General features: G+C 41.6%; 1 protein-coding gene across 1 annotated transcript in view; it reads left to right on the top strand.

The window, feature by feature from the left end:
- The window catches only part of MTCL1 (microtubule crosslinking factor 1), a 197,808-nt gene extending 184,750 nt beyond the window's left edge, over positions 1-13,058 (top strand). Inside the window, exons 13-15 of the mRNA XM_024213373.3 lie at positions 1,244-1,275; positions 2,463-4,023; positions 12,455-13,058. Coding sequence (XP_024069141.2) covers positions 1,244-1,275; positions 2,463-4,023; positions 12,455-12,649 — 1,788 coding nt within the window. The 3' untranslated portion in view covers positions 12,650-13,058. The remainder of the gene's footprint in view (positions 1-1,243; positions 1,276-2,462; positions 4,024-12,454) is intronic.
- The last annotated feature ends 11,497 nt before the right edge of the window (positions 13,059-24,555 follow it).

Raw genomic sequence — 24,555 nt, 5'->3', positions numbered from 1 at the left:
CCCTACATTTGAACCCTTAAGTTCAACGTGGGGATCCAGCCTTGACAGCTGCCATTAATAAAAGTTCTGCATGTAAAATTAGACCCTCAGTGACTTTTGTTCAGCCTCCTTGTTTTCAAATTATGCTTTAGTGAAACTTGTACAAACTCATTTTCTTCAGCAAGTTTCCTTAGGTGTAACTGATTGGAGCTTAATAAGCAGCTCTGTTGAGCGCGCACACACACACACACACACACAGACTCTCTCTCTCTTAGCTGCATTGGCTTTGCAGTACTAACAGCAATAAAAGTCAGTAAAAACGGAGGGCCGGATTCTCCATTCCTTGACCCCAGTATAACAGAATGGAGAATCAGGCACCTAATCCTCAGATACAACTGAGGATATACATACAGGAATGAGATTTCTTGAATCAAAGGGTGCTGTTTTTGACTAGTCACTTTTAGGAGTAGTATTGTTCTTGGAAAAGTGCTTGTGTTCATGGGGTCAGATTAAAGCCATTAATACTGAAAGTTTTTTGTTCCTGAATTTGTACATTTTTGTTACCTAGCTTGTATTTTGTATAATTTATTAGAAATCTAAATAGTTAAAACAATAGCTCTAGACCAACTGCATCAGGGAAGTATGAGCTTAAAAAAGCTGATTATGGAAATTGTCACTAGGGAATAATTGCTGTAACAGCATCTTAATCCTGTGAGCTATCTGTAGGTATTTCCTTATGAAACAAGTAATAGTCTTCCCACATATTTAATATAACTAGTTTAATGAGTTTCAACTGATACCATTTGTTAGTGCCTGGAGAATTTGTAATGAAATCTTATGTCAAAGGACTACATTTTTGTCTCTTATCTCAGCACAGCTAGGTCTCTGTTTTTCACTCATGCAGATGTGATCCAGAACTTGAATTTTTAATTGTGGAGAAAGGTCATTTAAAGCTCATTGTTCTCTGTGATAACTTGGACTATAAACATTTAAGAATGTTTTAGGCTTGGGGTATAATCTCTGATATGAGTGATCCTATTGATTCTACTGGGAATAACAGCATTCATACATGTGTATTAAAGAAAGAATATCCACACATACCCCTCACAAATACCCCATCCAGGAAGAAGTCTGTCATTTCGAAAAAGGATTTTCAAGAACTTGTGGAACTACCCAGAGACAAATGACAAAATGCCCCACAGATGCAAAATATTGCTATTATGTCCTCTGTAAAGATTCAGAAATAACTGGGTTTTTTTTCCAGGAAGAAGAAACGCACAAGGGAAATCTTCAAAGGTGAGTAAAACTGACAGGAAAAGCACCAAACATCTAGCTGATGAGATTTTGGGCTTTGCCGCAAGCCCTTAACAAGGGTAGTATATAGCTTTGCTGCCTCGGAACCAGATTAGTGGATTTACTCAGACATTAATTTGTCTCAGTATGGTTCTACTCTTTCTTGACTAAATAAATTGGGCCAAATTAAGCCCTGGTGTAAGTAGATTTACCTCTGAAGTTAGCGGAGCTGCAACATATGCCAACATTGAATCTGGCCCTAGTCTTGATTAAAAATTCACAACAGATTTGTTTAAACCACTATAACATTGCTCTATAAATCTCATCACTTTTTAAAATCCTGGGTGGCTCATCTAGTTTGAGTTTGCTCATTGGGTTTGCATAGATAATTATGGTGATTTACATTTTTATATAGTCCCTTTTATCTAGAACAGTGGTTTCCAACCTTTTTTCATTTGTGGACTCCTAAAAAATTTCGAATGGAGGTGCAGACCCCTTTGGAAATCCTATACATAGTCTGCGGACCCCGAGGGGTCCATGGACCACAGGTTGAAAACCACTGATCTAGAAAGATTCCAGTGTTTTACAATATTCCTTACAGTAAAGTAATAGGAAGATTCAATTAGATGCTTTAAATTGTATAAACTAACAAACTTTATGGAAACCCAAGAATTCTTTGAAATTTCTCATAGTTTCTCTAACCACTCATATTCACTTTCATTAAGTTGCAGCATAAGCTGAACTCACCGAACTAGGTAAATATGATAGCCTCTAGGCCTGATCCTATAAGGTGCCAAGCACCAGCTGTGAAGTGTTTGCAACCTCAGCTGCCTGTGAGGGCTCACTGGCTTCACTGAAAGTTAAGGATACTCAGCACCTCTCTTTGTACTTTTCTGCTATTTGCAGCCTTACAAATGTGTGTTATAGTGTTGTAAAGATACATTTTTCATGGATAATATATATTGAAAACCTGTTCTAAAGCTGCATATTTTAAACCTTTACCAAGCAGTAGTTCTTGAGAAAATGTTTGCATTATGCAGCAATTCAAAAAGCAATAAAGGGAACTTTTAATAAATAGATTTTGAATGTGAGCTGGTGATATGGATTAATTTTCCCTCTGTTTTTTAAAGCAGAAATATTTCTATAAGGGTTTTCAATTATTTAATTTATGTTTTGTTTTTTTCCCTCAGGGCAGTGTCTGTTTCCTCCATGTCAGAATTCCACCGTTTGATGGATATTTCTCCATTCCTTCCTGAAAAGACCTTGCCTTCATCTAGTAGTAAGGAGGATATAACACCTCCTCTGTCCCCTGATGATCTGAAATACATTGAAGAGTTCAACAAAAACTGGGATTATAGTAACACCAGGATCCATAGTGGGGTTACAGAAAAGCCTGCAGAAGCCTGGGCAGATAGGACAGAAAATGGGAAAGTAAGAAGTGATTCAACTTCAGATCCATTCCAAGCATCATCATGGTACCTTACCACCAGTGTTACTATGACAACCAATACCATGACGAGCCCAGAGCCCTGCCAGAAGCAGCCACTGAGGAGTCACATTGTAACAGAAAAAATGGGGGTTAAGGTCTTTCACAGTCCGCCAGTTATCCGTAGGCTTGATAACTCAGCGATAGCTGGTAATGGAGGGAAAAAACAGGTTGAGCCAGACTTTTTGTTTTCTGTGACCAAAGCTAAAGGGAGTGTGGGTGAGACAAAAGGTGCTTCCTCAGATGTGTTTGGGAGATGGTCTTGTGATCTCACCAAACACCATAAAGATTTTTTGGAAAGTGGTCTTCATCCTATTGAGCATCCTATTTGCACTGCTGTGGGTTTTGCCTCATCCTTGCAGAGCCTGGAACTGTCCAAGAACATGAGTGACGATATGAAGGAAGTAGCTTACTCTGTCAGAAATGCAATACGTTCTAACTCTAATTCGGCAGAGGCTCAGTTTAAGGACATAGCTTGTCAAACCAATGGTATAAGAACTACAGGGACACAGACCACCCAGACAATCAGTGTTGGCTTACAGACAGAAACCTTGCGCAGCATCACCAGCAGTCCACACAAGTGTCTGACACCAAAGGGGGGCTCCACACCAATCTCATCACCATCAAGAAGTTTAAGGAGCAGGCAGGTAGCCCCTGCCATCGAAAAGGTCCAGGCCAAGTTTGAACGCACGTGCTGTTCTCCCAAATATGGTTCTCCAAAATTACAAAGAAAAATCCTCCCAAAAACAGATCAGCCAAATAACCGGACTTTACCAGGCACACCTCAGAAAGGATTCAGTGAGTCTGCTTGGGCTAGGTCAACTACTACAAGGGAGAGCCCAGTTCATACCACCATCAATGATGGCCTTTCCAGTTTGTTCAATATTATTGACCACACCCCTGTTGTTCAAGAGACCCTCCAAAAATGCGCCAGGTCTAGCAGCCGATCTAGGTCAGCAGAACCGAGATCAGAACTGGGGCCCATGCAGGAAATGTGTACAAGTGCCCGTGGCCGGTCACCCAGTCCTCTCCGTTTGGGTGCAGAGATGGAAAAGGAAGAAGAGTCTGAGGCAACAAGTATCAGGCAGGATTTATCTGCTCCTCCGGGGTATACACTTACAGAAAATGCTGCCAGGATCTTGAATAAGAAACTTTTGGAGCATGCCTTAAAGGAAGAGAAAAGGCTAGCTTCACGCAGCCCACCGAGTCTTAGCAATGACAACAGCACAGGAGAAATAGTCAAAGTAGAACCAGGGTCCATTGAGGTAATGAGTTTTTTTTCCCTTCTATAATTAATTATTCTTTTCTTTCAGGAAATATCTTATTAGTTCTTTTATTAGTAATTGTTATTATAATTAGTTTATTATTAGTTTATTTGTATTGTGGTATCTCCTGCAAGCCTCAGTTGCGGACCTGTTGTGCTAGGCACTGTACAAACACACAATAAAAATGTGGTCCCTACCCCAAAAAGTTTACAGTCTAAGTAGATTATGTTTTAAAATATTACTTAAGTAAACGTATGCTTTAAAGAATAAAGCTGACATATGCTAGTGGCTCTCCCCAGAATACCAGGAGTAAGAGTTACCTATCACATTGGAAAATACAGATGTGCTAGGCCCGGCAGGTTTTGAGGGAATGATAATATTATCTTGGAAGAAAGGGTAATAACATTTCTGTTCAAGAATGAGTAATTGGTTTTAACAAGTCAGATGAAGAGAACAGTACATAAATTTGATTTCCCTCCCTCTCCTTCCCACAGGAGTGACTTTACTGTAACTTTTGTGGATATCTCTGAATAAACTTGGCTCTGCTGTGTAGATTCTGTGTTTATGTAAGTCAATAAATAACACAAAGCTTGGAAATTTACTACTGTAGCCTTGCAAAATTATTGTGAAAATTGATTGGTCAAAGCATAAACCTACCATGACAGTGAAGAAATACCTATTGCTATTTTACTCAGCTGTCTAAAAAATGTACCATTCATAATGTATCCCAGCAGATATGCATAAACATCATGAGTCAGATCTCCAGCTACAGCCAAAGAGAGTGTACAACACAGATCAAGGTGGTGTGCAAAGACAGACTAAAGCTCAATTATTAACTATTATCTAACATCCCTTGCCAGCTTGGGTTCTAACCTGGGTACAGCACTGTCATGTTGGTCAGTGATCGTCTCCTGGTGATGGATTAAAAACAAGTGGTCAAGATTCTCTGGCCCCTTTGACACTCCAATAGCCAGTGCTCCTCTGCATTCCCAGCTGCTGGAATGCCTTCTTGGGATCATAGGCAGCTGGGTGCAATTTAGAGACACTCTGTGTCTGGTCTAAGTGGTGCAGAGGGCTGAACCAGTGGCTGAACTGGCGCCTGGCCAGCCCCAGGATTAGGGAGTTGCAAAAGTGGCATGATGTTCCGGTGGACTGGAGGATCTGTTCCCAGGTCTCCATGCTGCTACTACTAGATTTCTCAGCTGCCTTCTACACAATGGATCATGAGGTGGTGTAGACATTTCTGAGGTGCCTGGTGGGTCCTGCCTTTAGGTGGCCTCATTCCTTTCTGTTAGGGAGTACCAAGAAGGCAATATTGCATATTTGCTCTTCTGCCCCAAGGGTTTCTCTCTTGGGTTACCTCAGGTGTCCGTGCTGTTCTCCCTCTAGTTCAATGTGTATGCGAGACCATTAGCAGAATTAGTGAGGAGATACTGGCGGAAGTGTTTTCAGTTTGCAGATGACCTCCAGCTCTATACCTTTATCTTGTCCAGCCTGAGGTGTGTGTGGTTGAGTGCCTTCCTCAGTGTCTGTGTGAGTCTGAGGTATGTATGAGAACTAGCTGGCCAAGACTCAGTCCAGATAAAATGAGATTATTATGGTGGGTTAGGGGAATCAACCAGAGAATTCAACGGAAATTTTGTTGCCCTCCTACCCCTGCCTTATTAGGGCTGTTTGTCTACCTTTGTTGACAACATTCTCAAGTTGGGGTCTGGTTAGATTCCTGGCTACCATCAAATAGCAGCAGTCAAGGACAGCTTTTCTCCACCTTGCTGTGGTCAGGGGGTTGTGACCTTTCCTCCTGGACTTGGACTTTGCTTCCATGATTATCCCTTTAGCTAGGACGGCTGGAATGTGCTCTATAAGAGCTACATCCATTTGGAAGTGGCAACTGGTGCAGTGGCCCCATTGTTAGGTGGAGTATCTCACCCTGAGCATGTGACACCAATGTTCTCATTTTATCTGCACTGACTGTTCCTTGGTTTCTGGGTGGAGTTTAAAGTGCTGATGTTGACCTGTTAAAATCCTAATGGTCTGGGTCTTACCTAGTGTGTCCTGTCTCCTGTGGCCTCTCTCAGATCAGTGAAGGTGCTCAAGCTAGAGGTCCCCTGGGTATATAAGAGAGGGAGCAGCTAGCAGGGTACTTACCATCAAGGCCCCTCTATTTTGGAATTCACTCCTTGCCATGGCCCCAAATAGCATCAATTTGTTGACTTTCAGGGCAGGCCATAGTCCCCGTTCTTCTAAACAGGCGTTTAGAGCGGGATGAGGGAGGTGTTGGGGATCTGAGTGGTGGGAGATTTTGTCCTGCAATTTTTCTTTCTGTGACTGGTTGTTTTAAATGGGTGAAGTTTGCTCTTGTTTTGTTTTTAATAGTTATTGGACATATTTTCAATTGATAGCAGAGCATCTAGATCTTTCATGTCGATGCCCTTTATGTTTAAATTGAAATAAGTGAGAGAGACAGAGAGAGAGAAAGAGAGAGTGTATGTGTGGAGAGAGAGAGAGACACACAAACAATTTTTGCATTATCTGTAAAAATTAATGGAAGTGTGGTTTGTGCACATACCTCAGAATAAACAAAAGTGGAGAAAGTCCAAGACAGCAAAGCGGCTATCTTGGCCATTTATATATTTTTTGGTTTATTTGAAAACCAGAAGTATAGCTGATGGATTACTGTTCCCATATAATTACATTTGTAAAAATATGTGTTGTACTCTCACAGCTTCACCTCAGCTTTGCCTTCGTTATCATTGAAAACTCTGGAATTCCATGTGTACCTTTGAAATGTCACAACAAATTTCCAGTATATAAAAGCTGAAGTTGTGCCACATCACCACAAACTGCTGTTGGCAAAAGTAACTAACTTCAAAACATGGGTATGGTGTCTGGTGATAGCCGTACCTGATGCGATTTATCAGATAGTCACAATGCTCATGGCAGACGACTGCGGCTCTTTGAAAATTCTCCAAACCAAAATGATGCCCATTGACCAACTCTTAGGATGTCAGGCCTCAGAGCCATTCTGGGGCCATGTCCCTTTTAAGAGCTAGATTGTGTCATTTACAGCACAGCGCTGTGCAGGGAGTGATGCAGAATTACAGCACCCCAGGGGAAGGGAGGCACCAGAGAGACACTGCCTCAGGCAGGCACAATTTTTTCTGGGGCTTCCCCACATGCAGGGGTTGCACAATGTATTCCATCTGCTCCCTCAGTGCACCAGCATCATGAGGAGCAGAGGAGGTAAGGCCGTGAGACTGCCTCTTTCCCACCCTTTTATACCTTCTGTTGAGCATCTTTTTCTCCAGGGAAGTGGTAGACGGGAGCAGCCCCCTGTGCTTCCCAGAATGCAGGGACTGGGGGAGTGCATGGGAGGCTCTCACACAGCCACACACAGAGAAAGGGAAGCATCTTGCTTCCCCTTTGCAAGGCCCACTCATAGTCTGGCACTGAGTAAACGCTTGGTTTTGACAGGGGATTAGGTGCTAGCTGCACAGGTTACAGCCATAGCGTCCCATCCCCTCCAGGAACGTGCACTGTTCCCCTGAAGGGGTAACGTTGTGAGCTTCACTCAGATATGTTAATTTTCCAAAATGTGGTGGGGTTTTAAAGAGACGTGTTTGTGGAATGTTGATTTGTTGTTGGAAATGAAGCTGTAAATAAGTTTAGGATCTGAATATGCCTTGGGTTACTTATGGATTACACTGTCCACATATGTCTGAGCCTCACCTAGAAGGCATGCTATGCTGAGTGAAATGCCATGTCAGTGCTGCTGCTGCCACCACCTCTCTGTGTAGGATTTTTGCGGTGTCTCTTCTTTACTTACCTATCTCCAGCCAATAGAAGTGACCATCACACCAAAGAGAACATTCCCTTCTTTGTAGTCATGGCATGATACATTAATTACTCCTGGGGACATTCTGCGCCAAAAAATTAAAAATTCTGTGCACAATATTTTAAAATTATGCAAAATTATGCTCATTTTATTTGTCAAAATAACACTGCATAATCACACCAGTTTCAATTATTTTGGTAATTTATTTCAAAATACCAGTCAGCAAGTATGTCTGTAACAAAACAGACACACACACAAAAATTCCCCCAAGATTAGAGAGTTAAAGTTACCCCTATGACAACCCAGTCCCTGTTTCTCTGCCTGATGCTTGGTCCCAGGTTCCAGGAGTTTCCTGCGCACCGCTGTCTCCCTCCCTCAGGGTGTGCTGGGAATTGCAGCTGCCAGGAACCCTCTATCTCCCTCAACTCTTCTCCCTCCCCTTCCACCCCCCCCCCCCCCGCCTGTGTCTTCTATGTGCGAGCTGGGCTCTGCTAGGTCCAGCGGTCCCTAGTGGCAGCCAGCAGCACTGCAGCCCATTTCTGTGGGAGAAAGGAAATTCTGCACACACAACGTTAATTTCTGCAAAATTCAGCATTGTGCAGTGGTGCAGAATTTCCTGAGGAGTAATTAATGACTTTAAAACCTGCATGGAGCACCAGTTGGCAGCTTTTTTTCTTTGAACTTCTGGAGTTGCAGTTATTTCCTTTTACATTTCTGCTGAAACTATGGAATTTATTTTCAATATCTAGCTACACACAATGGTAATAGCTCTGTTTGCATTCTAACTTGCTCAGAGCTGCTTACAAGCAAATTCATATCCACCACCAGATTTGGCCTACCAGTGCCTTATCCTGCTAATTCACTAAACCACTATTGTAGCAGGCAGTCGTGGGGTTTATAAATATTGCCATTGATAACTTTAGCAGGCTAGACACAAAAAAGTGACATGAAGATTCCTTTTCTGAGCCTGGCAGGTACTTAGAGCATTATATAGGTCACATTATCATACTGGGGCTGAAGAAGAGAAAACAACTCCTGGAAGGCATATCCAGCAAGAAACCTAGTCTTTCCACCTCTGTTCTTAATGGCTGAGTAATTGCTGAACATACCCAGCTGAACCACTCAGGAATTGGGAGGAGGGAAGATGGCATCAGAGTAAAGTGCTTTTTCTTCAGCTGAGCCTCCCTTTTACTGTCATTAAATGGACTAAGAAGGAAGGGTGAAGCAAATATCTATCAAAGCCTTATATGGCTTCAGAGTAACATAAAACATCAGTGGGTTTTTCTTTGTTACGAATTTACAGATATTCTCTCACTTAAAATCAAATGAAGGAAAAAACAACCCTGCAGTATTCCTCCTTCATGGTAACATTGTTTTCCCTGACCTAAATATGAATTGTCAAAGGATAGCATGTATCTTTCTCCACTTAGAAGGAATGCTTGGATTCTTTAATGCTATGTCCATTTCTAAGACAGTGCAAGGTTGGTTGGTTTGTTCTCTAAATCTGATTGTTAGTGTCTTTTCTCTTAGCCCTCCCATGAAATCTGGTAACATGATATGAGCAGGTAGTGACGTCTGATGAGCTCTTCCTTGCTGAGTATACATCTTCACTTAAAAAAAAAAAAAAACTGTCCAACCTATTTGCTTTCTTTTTTTCTTTTTCTTTTTTTCTATCCTGTCCAGAACCAAACTGTCTTACTAACTGCCCCCTGGGGACTCTAACCCTGCCTGCCTCACTGCTGTAAGTTCTTTCTACCTTGTTTCCACAACTGACTGAAAGCTTTAGTTTTGAAACTTTGAGCTAGTGGAGATATGTAAGTAGCAGTAACAACTATAATACTTGAGGTAGCCAAGAACATCCAATAGCAGCTGATTCCTATACAGTTCTGCCCTTGAAATGTTTCTTTCTGACTTGGAATAGTATACTTTAAAGATTGGCCTATTCTGCCTTCTGCCATCATTATGTTGGACATGAACATTGATAGCTCCCACTAACTTCCTTGAGATTTAAATGGACACTGTCAGGTCAAATTTAGGCCAAAATTTAAATTCTGTGAATATAAGCTTTTACAAAACCTAGGACCAATATAAATGTATCCATGATTCCCTCCAATTTTCCTCCCTCCCTCCCCCCAATTTTCAATGGCAACAATTTTCCAACAAATACTCACAACCCTGTAGTGTTTTCAACAATCTAAAAGTGAAACTGACTAGAAACAAAAATTTGAAATTATCTAGCCCATTTTTATGATCTAAGCTTAGAACCATGAACAATCAATTATCAGAATAAATAACCAAAAGGAAATGTCATTTTTATAAATTACAGTTTTAATGATCGATGGTAGTTGCATGAAATTTTGATTTTTAAAAATAATATTTTGGCAGTGTTCTTTTAATTCTTTCATTTCCTTCACGCATTCTAAGAGCATAGACCGATAATTAGGATTAATGTGCATGTAATCATGACTCCTAGAAAAGATTCATTTTTCAGCCAACACATTAAAAGACTGTGCTGCCAGTTACCTGTGTGCCCTGAAGCACCAGGACTTGCTTGTGCAATGTGTGTTGGGCTGTACATGTGTATATCACCAATAAGAAGGAGGAGGACTTAACCCTGCCTTTCTGTCAAAGCTGACCAACATCTGTGGCTATATTACATAGATAGCCAAAATTGTTTACCATTGCCATAATATTGACTCCCTCTTGGTTTGCTAAAAGCAAACAACGCTAGAAAAATGTAATTAAAAGCTGCTATTTCAATAGAGACACAAGCCCAGAAAAATACAGCCTCAGCTCATCCTGTTGTGCCTCCTGTAGGTATTGGTGCACATAGGGACTTCTGTTAGAAAGTCTCAGCACAGTACGACATACTGTGTGTTCCTTAGGCACAACAGGATAAGGTGAAGTAAGGACACAGAGGCAGTATCCTTACTAGTATTGAGTTATACTTCAATCTTAATGTTGTTTTAACAGAGAGTTGTTTTTAAGTTTGTAGTACAAATGTGTATGTCTGCAGGTGATCGTAGGGCTCTTTGCTAACCAGGACTTATGTCATTCACAATATAGTACTGCTCTCCAGAAATGCTGAGGGCATCTCAATAGAACATGATCTTAAACAGTAATGTGGTGTTACTGATCACACTTTTAGCTGCCTACTGTGTAAAGGTTAGGGGTTGGCCCTTCTCAGAGGCTTGCTGAGCTCTAGTGATACATATGTAGGTTGTGGAGGAGAGTATGTGCCACACACACAGGCAGTCTGATGTCCTCTGGCTCTCTTGTTCTACAACATTCATCTTCCTTCCCATTTTATTGTCTGAGATACTTCTGTATTACATCATCTTGCTCGATCACTGCGTATCATATCATGTTACCTAATTCAATATTTCTTAGTCACTTTCCTCTCTCTCTCCATACATAGCATGGCATGATATTAAATTTTTTACTCCCTAATTTATTGCTCTACTGGTTTTTTGGTTTTGTTTTGGGTTTTTTTGGCTTATCATTCTTTAGCTCTTCCTTTGCATCATTTGATTTATAAGCTCTGCCTTCATATTTTGCCAGTTTGTATTCAGATTTTATTATTGTAACTTGCGCATAACTCTTTCGCCCTTTACAGCGATCTCTCCTCAGTGTATACATTTCTATATGTTGACAAACTCAGCTGATTTGCTTTTATATTTTCTAAGCTATTCAGTAAGCCTCAGAAATTGAAGATTTTTGCTTTGGTAGCACAAGGCAGCCACACTTCATGTAATCAGTCAACTTGATATAATGGGCATGCAAAACATGCATGAAATCTATCTGTTCTGTGGGAGAAGTCTATCAATATTAGAAGTAATTATCAACTTTTAAATATAAATAGGGTGCCGGTGTGAAAAATCACAAGTGCTGTTTGTCTCTACTTGCACAGAAGGCCTACAGATCCTGCTGCAGTGAGAAGATGTTGTAGCAAATTAAATTATCAGACCTGCAGATTTTCATCCTTTTTTTGATTGTGGATATCCATCTTTAACCTACAGTACCACTGAATTCCTGTAACTCAGGCGCAGTCAGTTGGCAACAAGGATTGATATGTTGTAGATATTCAGTTCAAATTGTTAAGCAAGCCTCCTCTTTAATGTAGTTGGAAGCAGTAACTAGTCCCATGCTCAGTACTCTCCAGCTAAGCAAGTCTTGCCTGCATTTCAGTCTGACCTCTGAAGCAGAGGAATGAGCGAGTGCCTGCCTTTCACCTCACTTGCAAATGAAATACCTGCCACTTTGCTCCCAGTTTAGCATTTTGAAGCAATGTGATGGATAGTGGGGTTTATTGAATTATCATGCAAATATATCTTTCAGTTCTTCTTTGTAGCCCAAGGAATATTAGCAAACGGAAGTTTGTCAGCTGCTTCAGTTCACCAAAACCTTCTCTCTTTTCTTCTTTCCTTTTCTGTTCCATCAGTCACAGACGTAAATGTAGATATTTTTGTGTGCAGAAAAGTGTGCTGCTTGGTTTTGTTCCCTCTCACAAGATGCTTAGTTATCATTTGTTTTTTTGGACATGTAAATGGGCAGTATACAAGTTACTAATATTTTTTCCATCTGTTTGCTGCAAAGGAACTACCTTGTTCCGCACTAGCTCCGTCCCTAGAATCCTGCTTCTCACGGCCAGAGAGACCAGCAAATCGGCGTCCACCTTCAAGATGGGCTTCACATTCCCCTACTGCCTCACAATCTCAGTCAACTGGAGATTTGACTTCCTTTGAGGAATATGGAAGCAAGGAACTGCCGATGGAGAACCCAAACCAGTGATGCAAGCCTGCATGAATTATCACGGGAAGAATTCACTGTAATTTGCATTTTAGCACCATCACCATGGCCCGTCTTTCTCAACAACGAGAGATCTAGTTGTTGAGGTCAACGAATGTTTTCAAGCTCAGCTGCTGAATGTCCAACCTGTGAAACAGCGATGTTTCTAGAATGAAACAGTTAACGTGCCTGTAATAACTTAATTTTTTCATAGCTCAGAAAACTATTTTTGTCTCCATCTTTTCTACATACAGTCTATTAACAAAAAAGGTAAAATGATATAAATATAAAGAATAAGATTTAAAATAAAATGTACATTAAGTTTTAAGGGAAACTGAATGCACTCTCTCTCCCCCAGTACTGACTGCCTTTTTGTTATATTTGCACTGTTGTGTTTTTTATTTTGGTTATTTGGGGGGGGGGGTCTGAGGGTTTTTTGTTTTGTTTTCCCCATGTAAAACTAGGGTCTTTTTAAAGTTAATTTTATTCTATTTTAATGTCAGTGTCACCAATTTTAAAAGAGGAAGGTTCTTAGGGATGCTTCATATTGTCAGAAGCAGTACATTTTAAGTAGTGAAAGCCATTAAGGTAGTTGACTAGAATTGAATTAAATAAGCTGGAGGGGAATACAGGTAAACACACCACATTTAAAAGAGAAAAGAATGCCTCAGAAAGTCTTGTGAAGTTAGCTGTATAATACACATACAATACTTGACTTGCATGCCTTTGGGTTCCTAGCACTTTAGTGCATGTACATACTGTTGCTCTACTCGTACCATCACATAAATGTGAGTCAACCCGTTTCACCGTAATATTGTTGTGAAATTATCTGTACTGTACTTTTATTGTTGGTATTCTTGAATTGACTATACAAAAAAAAGTTTTTAAATTATTGTTAACAGTTCAGCTGGCTATGTACAGTGTTTACTGAGAACTTTCTTTGTTTTGGGAAAACATTGAGAACTCTGGGCATACTAAATTGTGATTGGTCTTGTTTGAGTCTGTTTGAGACCATGTGAAGTGGAAATAAAACCCTCAATATTTACAAACTGCTAGAGTGCTTCAGAATGTTTGTTTCTGATCTGCGGTTCTCTATGTTCATTCAACTGACAACACTTCCTTCTTCTACAAAAGGAAAGCAGCAAAAGTTTGTTTAAAGAATTGAGATATTGACATACATACACACTCTGGGCCTGCTTCAATGCCCAATGGAAAGACCTCCCCCACAGACTTCAGTGGGCATTGGATCAGGCCCTGCATGCAAATATGATCTAACCAATTTAGAGGATTTCTCGTTTTCTTTACTGTATTCTGCAGAAAAACAGAGGTCGGGACCCTTTTTCCCCAACTCCTTTGATAAATTATTTTTGGGCTGTGGTTTCCAATCATTTGTTTGTGTGAAAATAAGCACACGTGTAATTTCTGTTCAGCACTTTTTGTGAATGTTAAATATAACTACATTATCTTGATTTTTTAACTTACTTTGGTCACCACCAGTATGCCAACATTTATCCAGGTAGCACGCAGAGGTATTTTGAGACATTGCTCAGACTGTTTATAGGAAATGACTTCACAGCGTCCACTACCACTCTGGTGGCAATTGTCCATTTATGGTTTTGCTGCAGTGCCTGTTCCTGTAATATCTAAGTGCTAAACTGAATTGATATCTTTAAAGCAATGGTGGAATTAGAGTGAACTCAGTTCTTCTCTTCTAGGGTTGTTTTTTCTTGCCATGTTCGTATTTCCTTGTTGTCTGTTAAGGCAAGAAGGCTTTGGCAAATGAGTGAACCTTAGTGTTCTAAAGAGGGCAAGCCTATACTTCCTCCTAGAATTTGTTCCAAAAGTGAGTACCTTTGCCTTTGAAGGCTTTCTCCCTGGCTTTCACAAGCTTCATCCTAGACCTTGTTATCAGCATTTTCCCAGAGATCACAGCTGACAAAGGAGGGTCACGGAGAAAAAGAGATGCTCTAATTGTGGGTAAGTGTTGAGTTTTTGATGTCAACCAATGTATGATGCATCACTGCTATTCTGTTGGGGCAGCAAATATTTTCTTACTTATTTTTTTATGTGAGCAACTATTAATTTTCACTGAATTACTGTGTTATTTGATTCAAAATGTTTGAGACACATCACTGGAGCAAGGAAAGGATTTTCTGAAAGTGAACATTTTGTTGCTCCATTGCTTAAAGCTTTTATAGCTAGAAAACCTTATGTAATAATTACTTGGTTTTCTGCACAAGTATTAACTGATGACTCAGAACACTGTGCTGGCCATCTCAATCCTGAAGTTTCAGTTCAGCCCTTGCATTCCTCAACCTCTCTCTCTCTCTCTCTCTCTCTCTCTCTCCCTGTTTAAAAGGTCAAAGAATGGTTGCAGTTATTACAAAAGTGGTATTATATCTCCAAGGCAGAAAAGGTCCCTGACTGCCTTCAAATCTTACAAATGCTAAAACAGCCATGTTAGAGAAGACGGAGTTGGTGGACATTGTTTCTTAGGTTGGCAAAGTGTTCTCTCCGAGATCAAATCTGTTATTGTACAGGTGAGTGAACAATACTGAAGATCACAGAGATCAAGGTGCAAATTTGTTTCTTATGATATTCATGGTAATTTTTTTTATTTTAAATAATGCAGCGCAAAAGTGCACATAACTGGTTAATGGCTTGCTACCATAAAGTGATATTTGCTTCTGAAATCAGCGACTACAGCCAGCCCAAGGGATTAGGACCTGAAATAGTAAGATGTCTGAGGATAAACAGCTTGCTGCACTTTGTCAAGTCAACTGCTTACATAACAGCAGGAATCTCTAAAACCAGAGAGAAGGATGGAGCACAGAAAGAGAAGGTCAGCACATAGAAATTCTTCAAATGATCTTAAAATACCATTAAAAAAACATAAAATCCTTTCTAGTCTAATTAGCGAATACAACAGCAGCATCCAAAATGTTACACATTTCCACAGGCTCTTTGGAATCATCAAGGCTTTTATCTTCCAATACTGCTGCAGGTGATGGGGGGAGGAAGGGGTTTCTTTTTATCCTGGCACATTCTATAAATACTTAAATAAATCTTTACATGAATTATAGGCCTGTAATCCAGCTAAGGTTATTTTAAGGGAAGTCTGAGATAAAGTAAAAGCCCAGATGTCAGAAAGCTTGTGGGTAATTCAGTATCTGTTAGTTTGTTGAATTATTACCTCACCAAAAAATGCAGGCAAGAGAATCCTAGTAGACTGCCACACAAATTCACACTTCAAAGGGTGTGAATGTGACTGTCCTGGCTGCTCCTGATGAGACCGAAATATATAGCTGGGTTTCATTGAGCCTTGTTGGCACCTGACCCCTTGGCCTTGAGATACGCCTAGTGTTCTGACTTAAATGCAACTCTCTGTGATCTATTCAATAGGGATGTGTTCTTGCATTGTGTCTCACCAGCAGGACTCCATCGCAATTCCGCTCTTCCTCCAACCAGCATGTGAGGGCTCAGGGACAAGCGGCACCTGTAATCTCCCCCAGTCTCTACCATAGGCATTCTCTCCACGTGACAGGCCTCTATCTGCACGCTTCCCAGAATGGAACCTCATGGTCCAGCCTACATTACACTAGCTCACCAGACTACAACACCCCCTATTCCTACAGACCTGCCAGTTACAGGGTGAGTGGTGCTTTATACTTCCTTGCAGTCCCTCACAACTGTACCCCTCAACTGCTACCTTTACTGCTCTGCCCTTGGAACCCTGTGATTCTGCCACTCTCAGACTGGACGCCAGGGTGGCAGTCCACCATTTTCCAACTGTGTTAGCACTACAAGCCCCACTGCAATTGGCACCTGCAAGACACTCCTCTCCAGGTGCCAGTGGTTGGTTAAAGTGACTTAGAACAGCGCCTTCCAAACAGCCATGTTGCCCATTTGCCCAAAGGTACCCTGGAAGCAGGGAGAAAGGATTAAACCCACAATGGGCCCGCACCCTGGGTCTTGCCTACAGCTCATCACCTCTCCCAAAGCTTAGGTGAGCCTAGCTGTCCCAGACATCCCACAGAGCCCCTGCCTTAGTTCCATGGTCCTGCTGCAGGCTTTGTCTTTATCTGGGCAGGAGACAGTCTCTCCTGTAGTGTCTGTCTGTGTGTGTGTGTCTCTCTCTCTCTCTCTCTTCCCCCCCCCCCTTTCTCTCTACGTGTCTGTCCTGCCAAGTCTATCTCTGAGCAGCTGCTGCCTGCTCACCAACCTTTTTCTCTCTAGGCATCGGTTTTTAGTAGCTTATTGTTCTTTTGATCTTAAGCTCTGGCCTTGGAAAAATAGGCCTGTGAACCTGGCTAGCAACAGGCAGGTAGTAATTCCCAATAACTAGATCACCCATTTGTTTTCCTAAGAACCCTGGTATTATTCTCACTGGAGATACTTTATCTCTGTCATTGTTTTGTTTCCTGCTTGTTCCTCTTTTGATTTAACTCCATTCAGCCAGCCAGAACAAATCAAGGAGGTAAATTGAGGTACATATAATTTTCATATAAAATAATACCGGTATCTCCCTCGTTCTCCACACAGTCAAATCTGCTTTCTAGACAGGTTTACCGACTTCAGGCAGGTTCTGCATCCATTTTCCAACTGGTGATACCTCTAAAGCTTTACAAGGTCAAGGGCCACTTTCAGAAGAGAGGCCATACTTCTCAGCTACTTCTCATCGGGCTTCTGGATAGCCCTCCTACTCATGGCCCTATTCCCTAAGAGCAGAGATCCAAGACCTGCTGCTCAAAATGGCCATTTTCCCATTTCTTCTGGTGGCAAGGTGTTAAGGCTTCTCTATATTTCATTGCCTGTAAAGGTTCTCGCCTGGTCCTGAACTTGTACTTCGTCAGCAAGCTTCGCAAACCAATTTCCATATGATTATCTTTACTGACCCAAGTTCAGCCTAGAGTCCATGCTGGCTTTCACTAGTGGAGGTCTCCAACCGTGGAACATCAGTCAGGCACGAGGTGGTAACAGTGCAGCCTTTCTTCCACCAGTTGGTTTGAGAAGTCCAGTGTTACCCAAAAAGTGAGCAACCCTAGTCAAAGAGAGGCTGTGGCTAGGGCAGCTGGGGCTGCACTGATTCAGTGCATCTCCTAGGCAGCTTCTGCCATTGGGACCCCCAGTTGTAACTTAAAATTATTCTCCCCTCGCAGGAGCCCTCCTGAAAGGATAGGTGGCGGGAATACCTCCGGCTCTCCCTAATGGGCACAGGGACCCAATTTGCACAAGGCTGTGTGACTTTAGCCCTATGTCTATAAGGTAAGATGAGAGAAGAGAGGACTGTGGTAAAAAGAGAGGCAACTTCCCCTTTTCTTTCTAGCAAGGTAGTGTGGTCCAGCTGCACCAAAAATAGTTATACCTGAATGGAAAGAGAGAGAATTATTTTGCACATTGAAATTTAAACTGAGATCAGCCTTACAATGTCCTCTTTACATGTGCTGAGTATTACCAGGTAAGAGACTGCTGCTGCAACATACAATGTGAATCCTATTAAATGCTAACAAAGGTGAATTTTGTTTTGTGTTATTAAATGCCTGGATTTTTACACTTTAATGAGATTTTAATCCCTCCCGTAGGATGTCCTGGACACAGACATTTTCTTCAAATCTCACTCTACATGCTTCTCCTTTGCTCTTCAGCACTTCGAATCCCCATGCATTAGGATCTGGAAGTCAAAGTCAAGAGAAAACGTACCATATCAAAGACATATTTCAGACTGATACTTTTCTTATTGGACTGACTGCTTCTGAAACACCAAAACCTGCAAAAATAAACCATTTTAGCTTCCACAGTCTTCCTATAAGTTGCAACCTTGGTCTTTCCACCTTGTCTTCTTATCTGCAGTATGAGTTGACTAGCACACTTTTGAGCAATTTAAAAGAATACATAATTATTATAATAATAATCCTCTCAAGCTGTATTTTTCCACCTCCCTCTCCTCCCTAGGCTTTTGTACCCGAGCTCCAGCCCCAGCCACAATGTCACACAGCTATTTTTAGCCCGGTAGCATGAGCTGAAATCTGTCTTGTTTCTTTGAGGTTCACAGACTGGAATTGAAATTCACCTCTAATCTTCATTTAGCGCCCCCCCAATGAGGTTATTGTAGGCATAGAGAAGCTGTATGCATTCCTCTGTCTGACTTCCTTCATGTTACATTAGTAAAATAGAAACAGAGAGTCCTGTGGCACCTTTAAGACTAACAGATGTATTGGAGCATAAGCTTTCGTGGGTGAATACCCACTTCATCAGGTGCCTGACGAAGTGGGTATTCACCTACGAAAGCTTATGCTCCAGTACATCTGTTAGTCTTAACGGTGCCCCAGGACTCTCTGTTTTTTACAGATGCAGACTAACACGGTTACCCCTCTGATAGTAAAATAGAAAAACACTTAATTACTGTCCGCACATGTACATATGTTAAGGCAGTCATTTTATCAGCTAATTCCATGACAAAACTCATGACTTTTGAGAGGGATATTTTCTTAGTGCAAGTTTACATGTTTTGTCATGGAAATCATATCTCTGACAAAATCACTGCCCTGGTTCTACGAATTAGCTCTGTTCCCCTTCCCACACGAGGTGGCCAACAACAACAATATGTTTCCACCACATATTTATATTTCCAATGCAACAAAAGGAAGTGTGGTTTTGTATGTCCCTCTTATGTGCTTTATAAACATATATATGTACAGTCATACAAAAAGCCAGCATCAACACAATGGTAACGTTGAGAAAACAAGCACCCAAGCGTCAGGAAAGGCAGAAGTAAGACCCTTAACCCTAAGGAATGTACCTTAAAATAATGGGGCTGGTTCGAATCTCACTTAAACCTGTTTTATGCCAGTGTGACTCTGATGGAGTTACTCCTGATTTGTGCCAGGGTACTTGACAGAGTTGGACCCACTGCCTCTCTCTTATTTTATTTCTCAAAGTAATGCGATATGTAATAGACAACAAGCATCAGTTCTATAACTGTTTGATGGATGAGCTCCTGTTGCAGAAGAGAATTCAAACTCCTGAAGGGACTGACATGCTAGCTGATGCCATGTTAAAAGGCAAAGTGATTACCCAACAGTAGAAAGATAACGTAGCATTATTCCCTGAATTATAAAACCTCTTTACAGCAAGAGAGGAAGCAAAATTATGCTATTTATTCAGAAACTGCAGCATTACAGTTCGACATGTCAGCATTAATCATCTCCCCCTTTATGTGGATTACCTTTTACTCAGCAAATAATTAGCGCATTTTTCTAGGACTGACCTAAATAATTTAGTAGAAACAGTAGAGTCAGAAAACTTTGACTATACTCTTGGTTAGAAGGACTACAGGGACAGTGATTAGCAGTCTTCCTGACTTACATTAATTCTTCTTAAAGAACTGTGAAAAACTCTATTGTGGACCCAATCCTACAAACCCTTAGTGCTAAGGATAGTGTGCGCTTTGTTTAGAAGTCCCATTGAGTTAGTAAGTCCTATGATTAGCCCAGAACTAGGGATGCTGGTCTTTCCAAGCCCAGAGGCACCAACCTCCAATTCTGATCACCTGAAAGCCAACTCGGAGGATCTTTGTGGTGCATTCTATCAAGCTGATGAGATAAAAGGTCCTTCAGATTAGATGGAGGGAATTCCAAAGCAGAAATGGGAAACAGGCACCAGCATGAAAAAAAGGAGCGAGCCCATTGTATCTGAGGCCACTCTTGATCTGAGGGGAAAAAAAAACACCCAAAATTAAATTGCCATTTGAGATCATTAGTGTGTTCCCTAAATTTACAGTGGCCCACATACCAGAAACATCCAGATTTCTGCCTCTATTTTCTTGTCACAGTAGTCAAGGACTCAGTACCATCTGGGATAAATTCACACACACATAATTGAAGCCCTTAGAGCTTGTCGGGCAGGGACTAGCCAAATTGAAGACGCAATGTGACATCTTTAACCTTGAAGTCCATTAGGCCAGGCTTCCAGTGATTTTAGTCTCTGTCAGGGTGACACACAATGCTGACAGAGAAGCTTATTAACCTTGTGCATTATGGCAATGCAGACACAGTAATTACAGCCTCGAAGCAATGGTTTAAACACCAAGTAGTGTATCATGTACAGGAAGTTCATTGCTAGCTGTTTGGAGACAGTAACCCAAAGGTTACTGTTCAGAGGCAAAATACATGCAGCAACATATTCCATGGTAACAAACTTTTTAAAGAAATATATAGCTGAATAGTGACCACTTTTAAACAATTAACCCAGAAACAGAAGGCAACTGAATCAAATGCATGCAGGAGTATGGAGTACCAGAGTATATTGCACCGTGGCTGGGGCCACAAACAAACCTCTCCCAATTTTTGCTTTACATTGTAGATAAAATGTTCAGTTTTCAACATTTATTTCATAAGGAAAATAAAATTGGGGAAAAGGGAGGGGGGGTTTTTTTGGTTTTTTTTTTACATCCTGGAATGGGCCAGCTGGTTTTTTTTTCTTTACTTTTTAGCACTACTTGTCATTCTTGCTTCTAGCCCTGCTCCCACTCCTCCCTGGGAAATGGCAGAGCCAACAGCCAGGTCTTGAAAAATGAAGAGCAACAACGTTTATTGTTCTTCTTCAGTTTAAATCCGTTCACTTGTGGTTTTAAACGTATTTGTTCAGGGAAGCTCAACCTAAAATAAGAAGATAAAGTACAACTATAACAGGGGGTCACAAGGTTATTACATGGGAGTCGCGAGCTGTCAGCCTCCACCCCAAACCCCTCTTTGCCTCCAGCATTTATAATGGTGTTAAATATATTAAAAAGTATTTTTAATGTATAAGGGGGGTCACACGCAGAGGCTTGCTGTGTGAAAGGGGTCACAGTACAAAAGTTTGAGAGTCACTGAACTATAATATATACCTTTAAATGTGGGCTAAATGGTCAGTCAAAATCATGCTTTAATTAGCTTAGTATTTCTTTGTGATTAAAGGCTGGCATTTTCTATGCTCATGAAAGACACGGATTTACAGTGACAAAAAAAAATCTCTAGGGAATATGTCATAGGTCGTTTTCTTTCCTTCCTTACTCATTTTTGCTGGTAATTTCAGTTCTTTTTCATTAGGTTTCTTGCATTTGGCTCCCTCCCTGAATAGAGGAAACACACAGGCATTACCGAATGATGTGTACATTCTATTCCTAGCTTTCTTCAGAGCGTTTGGCTTCCCAGCAAGCAGCTCAGAGTACTATCCTGAATGTAAAACAAGCTCTAGCTTTAGGCAGCAACATACAGCACACTGGCACACACCTCAAATTGCATCCAAAGCCTTCTCCATTCCAGAATTGTTTTAGAAGGTGCTGCTAGGGTGTGTAAATATAGAACATCTGTCCGCTGTGGCATGGCTTTGGAGTGCTTTATAATGAATGTTAAAAATATCCACACATTCCATTATAAGTGCATATGTTTTGCTAATGCTGCTAAAAAATTACATGGTCCCTCATCGTTATTTTGAAAGATTATTGTGAATAACTGAAAAATTAGCCCCTTGAACTCTTTACCCCAGGTTATGAACAATGGGGAAGATTGCACGAATCTAAATGTAAAACCAGCCAAATTACTTGGACTGTGCTTGGTTGATTGGATTTTCGGGGAAGCCTGGGTTTTGGCAATAGGGGCCAGGGCAGCCTCAGACGGAGGGCACTAATGTTCACTTAGTGGGGCTGTGCAGGTATCTGGAAGGCAATCAGGTTGGGAGCACTTGTTATTAGGGTAACCACTGCTTGCGTTAGGGAGGCACTCAGTGATGGACACCCAATATTTTACAAATGGGAAAAATGAACATAGGTGTTAAGTCCCAAATGAAATCAAAAGGAGTTGTGGGTACTCAGCATCTGTAGGACCTCATCTTCAGGTGTCTATAGTTGGGCACCCAAAATTCGGTTATATTCTACCCTAGTCTACTCAAGTTCTTATACCACACTCCTCCCTGTAGTATCTGAGTGCCTTCCAGTAGTACCTTGAACAACATGACTAACATCTGTCGCATGTTTGTTCTCTCATCCTGTCACGGGGGGGAGAAATGTGTGCAGTGGAATTTTTTTAACGATATATAACTGCCCTGGCTCCAAGCCATGGCATGCCTTAAGATAAGGATCAAGACCTTAAACTTGATTGGATAGTCTAGGACAGGGATTGGCAACCTTTGGCACACGGCCTGTCAGGAAAATCTGCTGGTGGGCCGGGACGGTTTGTTTACCTGCAGCGTCCGCGGGTTCGGCCGATCTCAGCTCCCACTGGACACGGTTCGCTGTTCCAGGCCAATGGGGGCTGCGGGAAGCGGCGCGGGCCGAGGGATGTGCTGGCTGCCGCTTCCCACAGTCCCCGTTGGCCTGGAACGGCGAACCGTGTCCAGTGGGAGCTGAGATCGGCTGAACCCGCGGACGCTGCAGGTAAACAAACCGTCCCGGCCCGCCAGCAGATTTCCCTGACGGGCCGTGTGCCAAAGGTTGCCGATCCCTGGCCTAGGGGAAGCCAGTGTACGGAGCAGAGGACGGTTTGGTGTGATTGCAGTAGCCCATGTTGCTGAGGAGACTCACTGCTGTGTTCTGTACTAGCTGGAGCTTTCTAAGCACGGGTGACTTCATATCCAGGTATATTACACTGCTGTAGTCCAGGTGACAAAGGCGTGAATAACTGAGGCCAGATCATTGTTGCGGGGGATGGAACAGTGTCTCCTAGCCAACTGGGGTAAAAGTGATCTGTTTAAGGCCTTTGCGGGAGTCGGGGACAGAACTCAAGGTGCTCAGGCACTACATTGATGTGCCCAACAACTACATATCAGAAATTTGTGGTGCCCACTCTTGTGTTCAGGCCACACCTGTCTTTTCATTATCCTGATAATACAATAATCTTGCTCTGGTGCCTGCATGACATGTCCTTAGCAGTAAAAAAGGCCTGACATTCCTAGCCTTTATAGTGTGGCAAAGTGGTTATGGAAATGTCAGGTTCTATTCAGTATGGCTTACATCTAGCTATTAAACAAGTCAATTGGTAAAGTGAAGCTGAGAAGAAAATGGATTTTTTGCTTTATCAATAATAATGTATATCTTGTTTTGAATATTATCAGAACATTTTTAATGGTTTCCCCTTATTTTGGTATATGTAATAGCACTGTATCTAGGCGCTTGGGTTTTTATTTCTGATAGAATCATGGCTGATCTCAAATAAGCTTTATAAAAAGAGAGATATTTTGTATTAAAAGATTTTTATGGTGTCTATTACATTTGGGCAGGTCAGGAACAGATCTTCAAAGCAATTCTGGGAACACGGATTCTCTGAGTTCAGGGTGCAGTGCTTACAGAGCCTCAGGGAGCATATTAACATAGCGGCAGAACTACACAAGATAGAACCACTTACCGTCATTTTAATAACTCCACGTTGATGCTTTTTAACTAGCTAGATCCTGTCATTGAGGGGATTTTTACTGAACATTTCTTCTGTTTGAAGAATTTTTTATTTACTTGGAATGGGAGAATGTCATTTGGAAAATTACTAGTCTAAACAGATGTATTTCATGTCAGAACTAATAGAGAGTGTGACTGGGTGCCTGGGATGGACCGTACTGAGAATGCCACACTCAGGGCAGACGGCAAGAATCGGCAGAAAATCCCCAAAAACATGGGGGAGTTCTATTTGCTTCCCCTCAACTGACTCTGATTATGGAGGCTTCCGCCCTCGGTTGTGGAGCTCACCTGGAAACACTCCAAACTCAGGGGCTATGGTTTGGCCAGAATTTTGCTCTTCATTTAAAGGTAAGAGAGTTCAGCGCCATTCGTCTAGCTTGCCACACATTCCTTCCCCACATTGGCTATGTTCTATGTGAACAGACAGGGAGGGGCCTGAACAACATTTCTTTGCCAAAAGGCTGCTTTGGGACTTCTTATC

Source organism: Terrapene carolina, unplaced genomic scaffold, assembly GCF_002925995.2.
Source record: "Terrapene carolina triunguis isolate 2854851 unplaced genomic scaffold, T_m_triunguis-2.0 Scaffold58, whole genome shotgun sequence".
In the NCBI taxonomy this organism is placed as follows: domain Eukaryota; kingdom Metazoa; phylum Chordata; order Testudines; family Emydidae; genus Terrapene; species Terrapene triunguis.
This window is presented reverse-complemented; position numbering and strand designations above follow the sequence as displayed.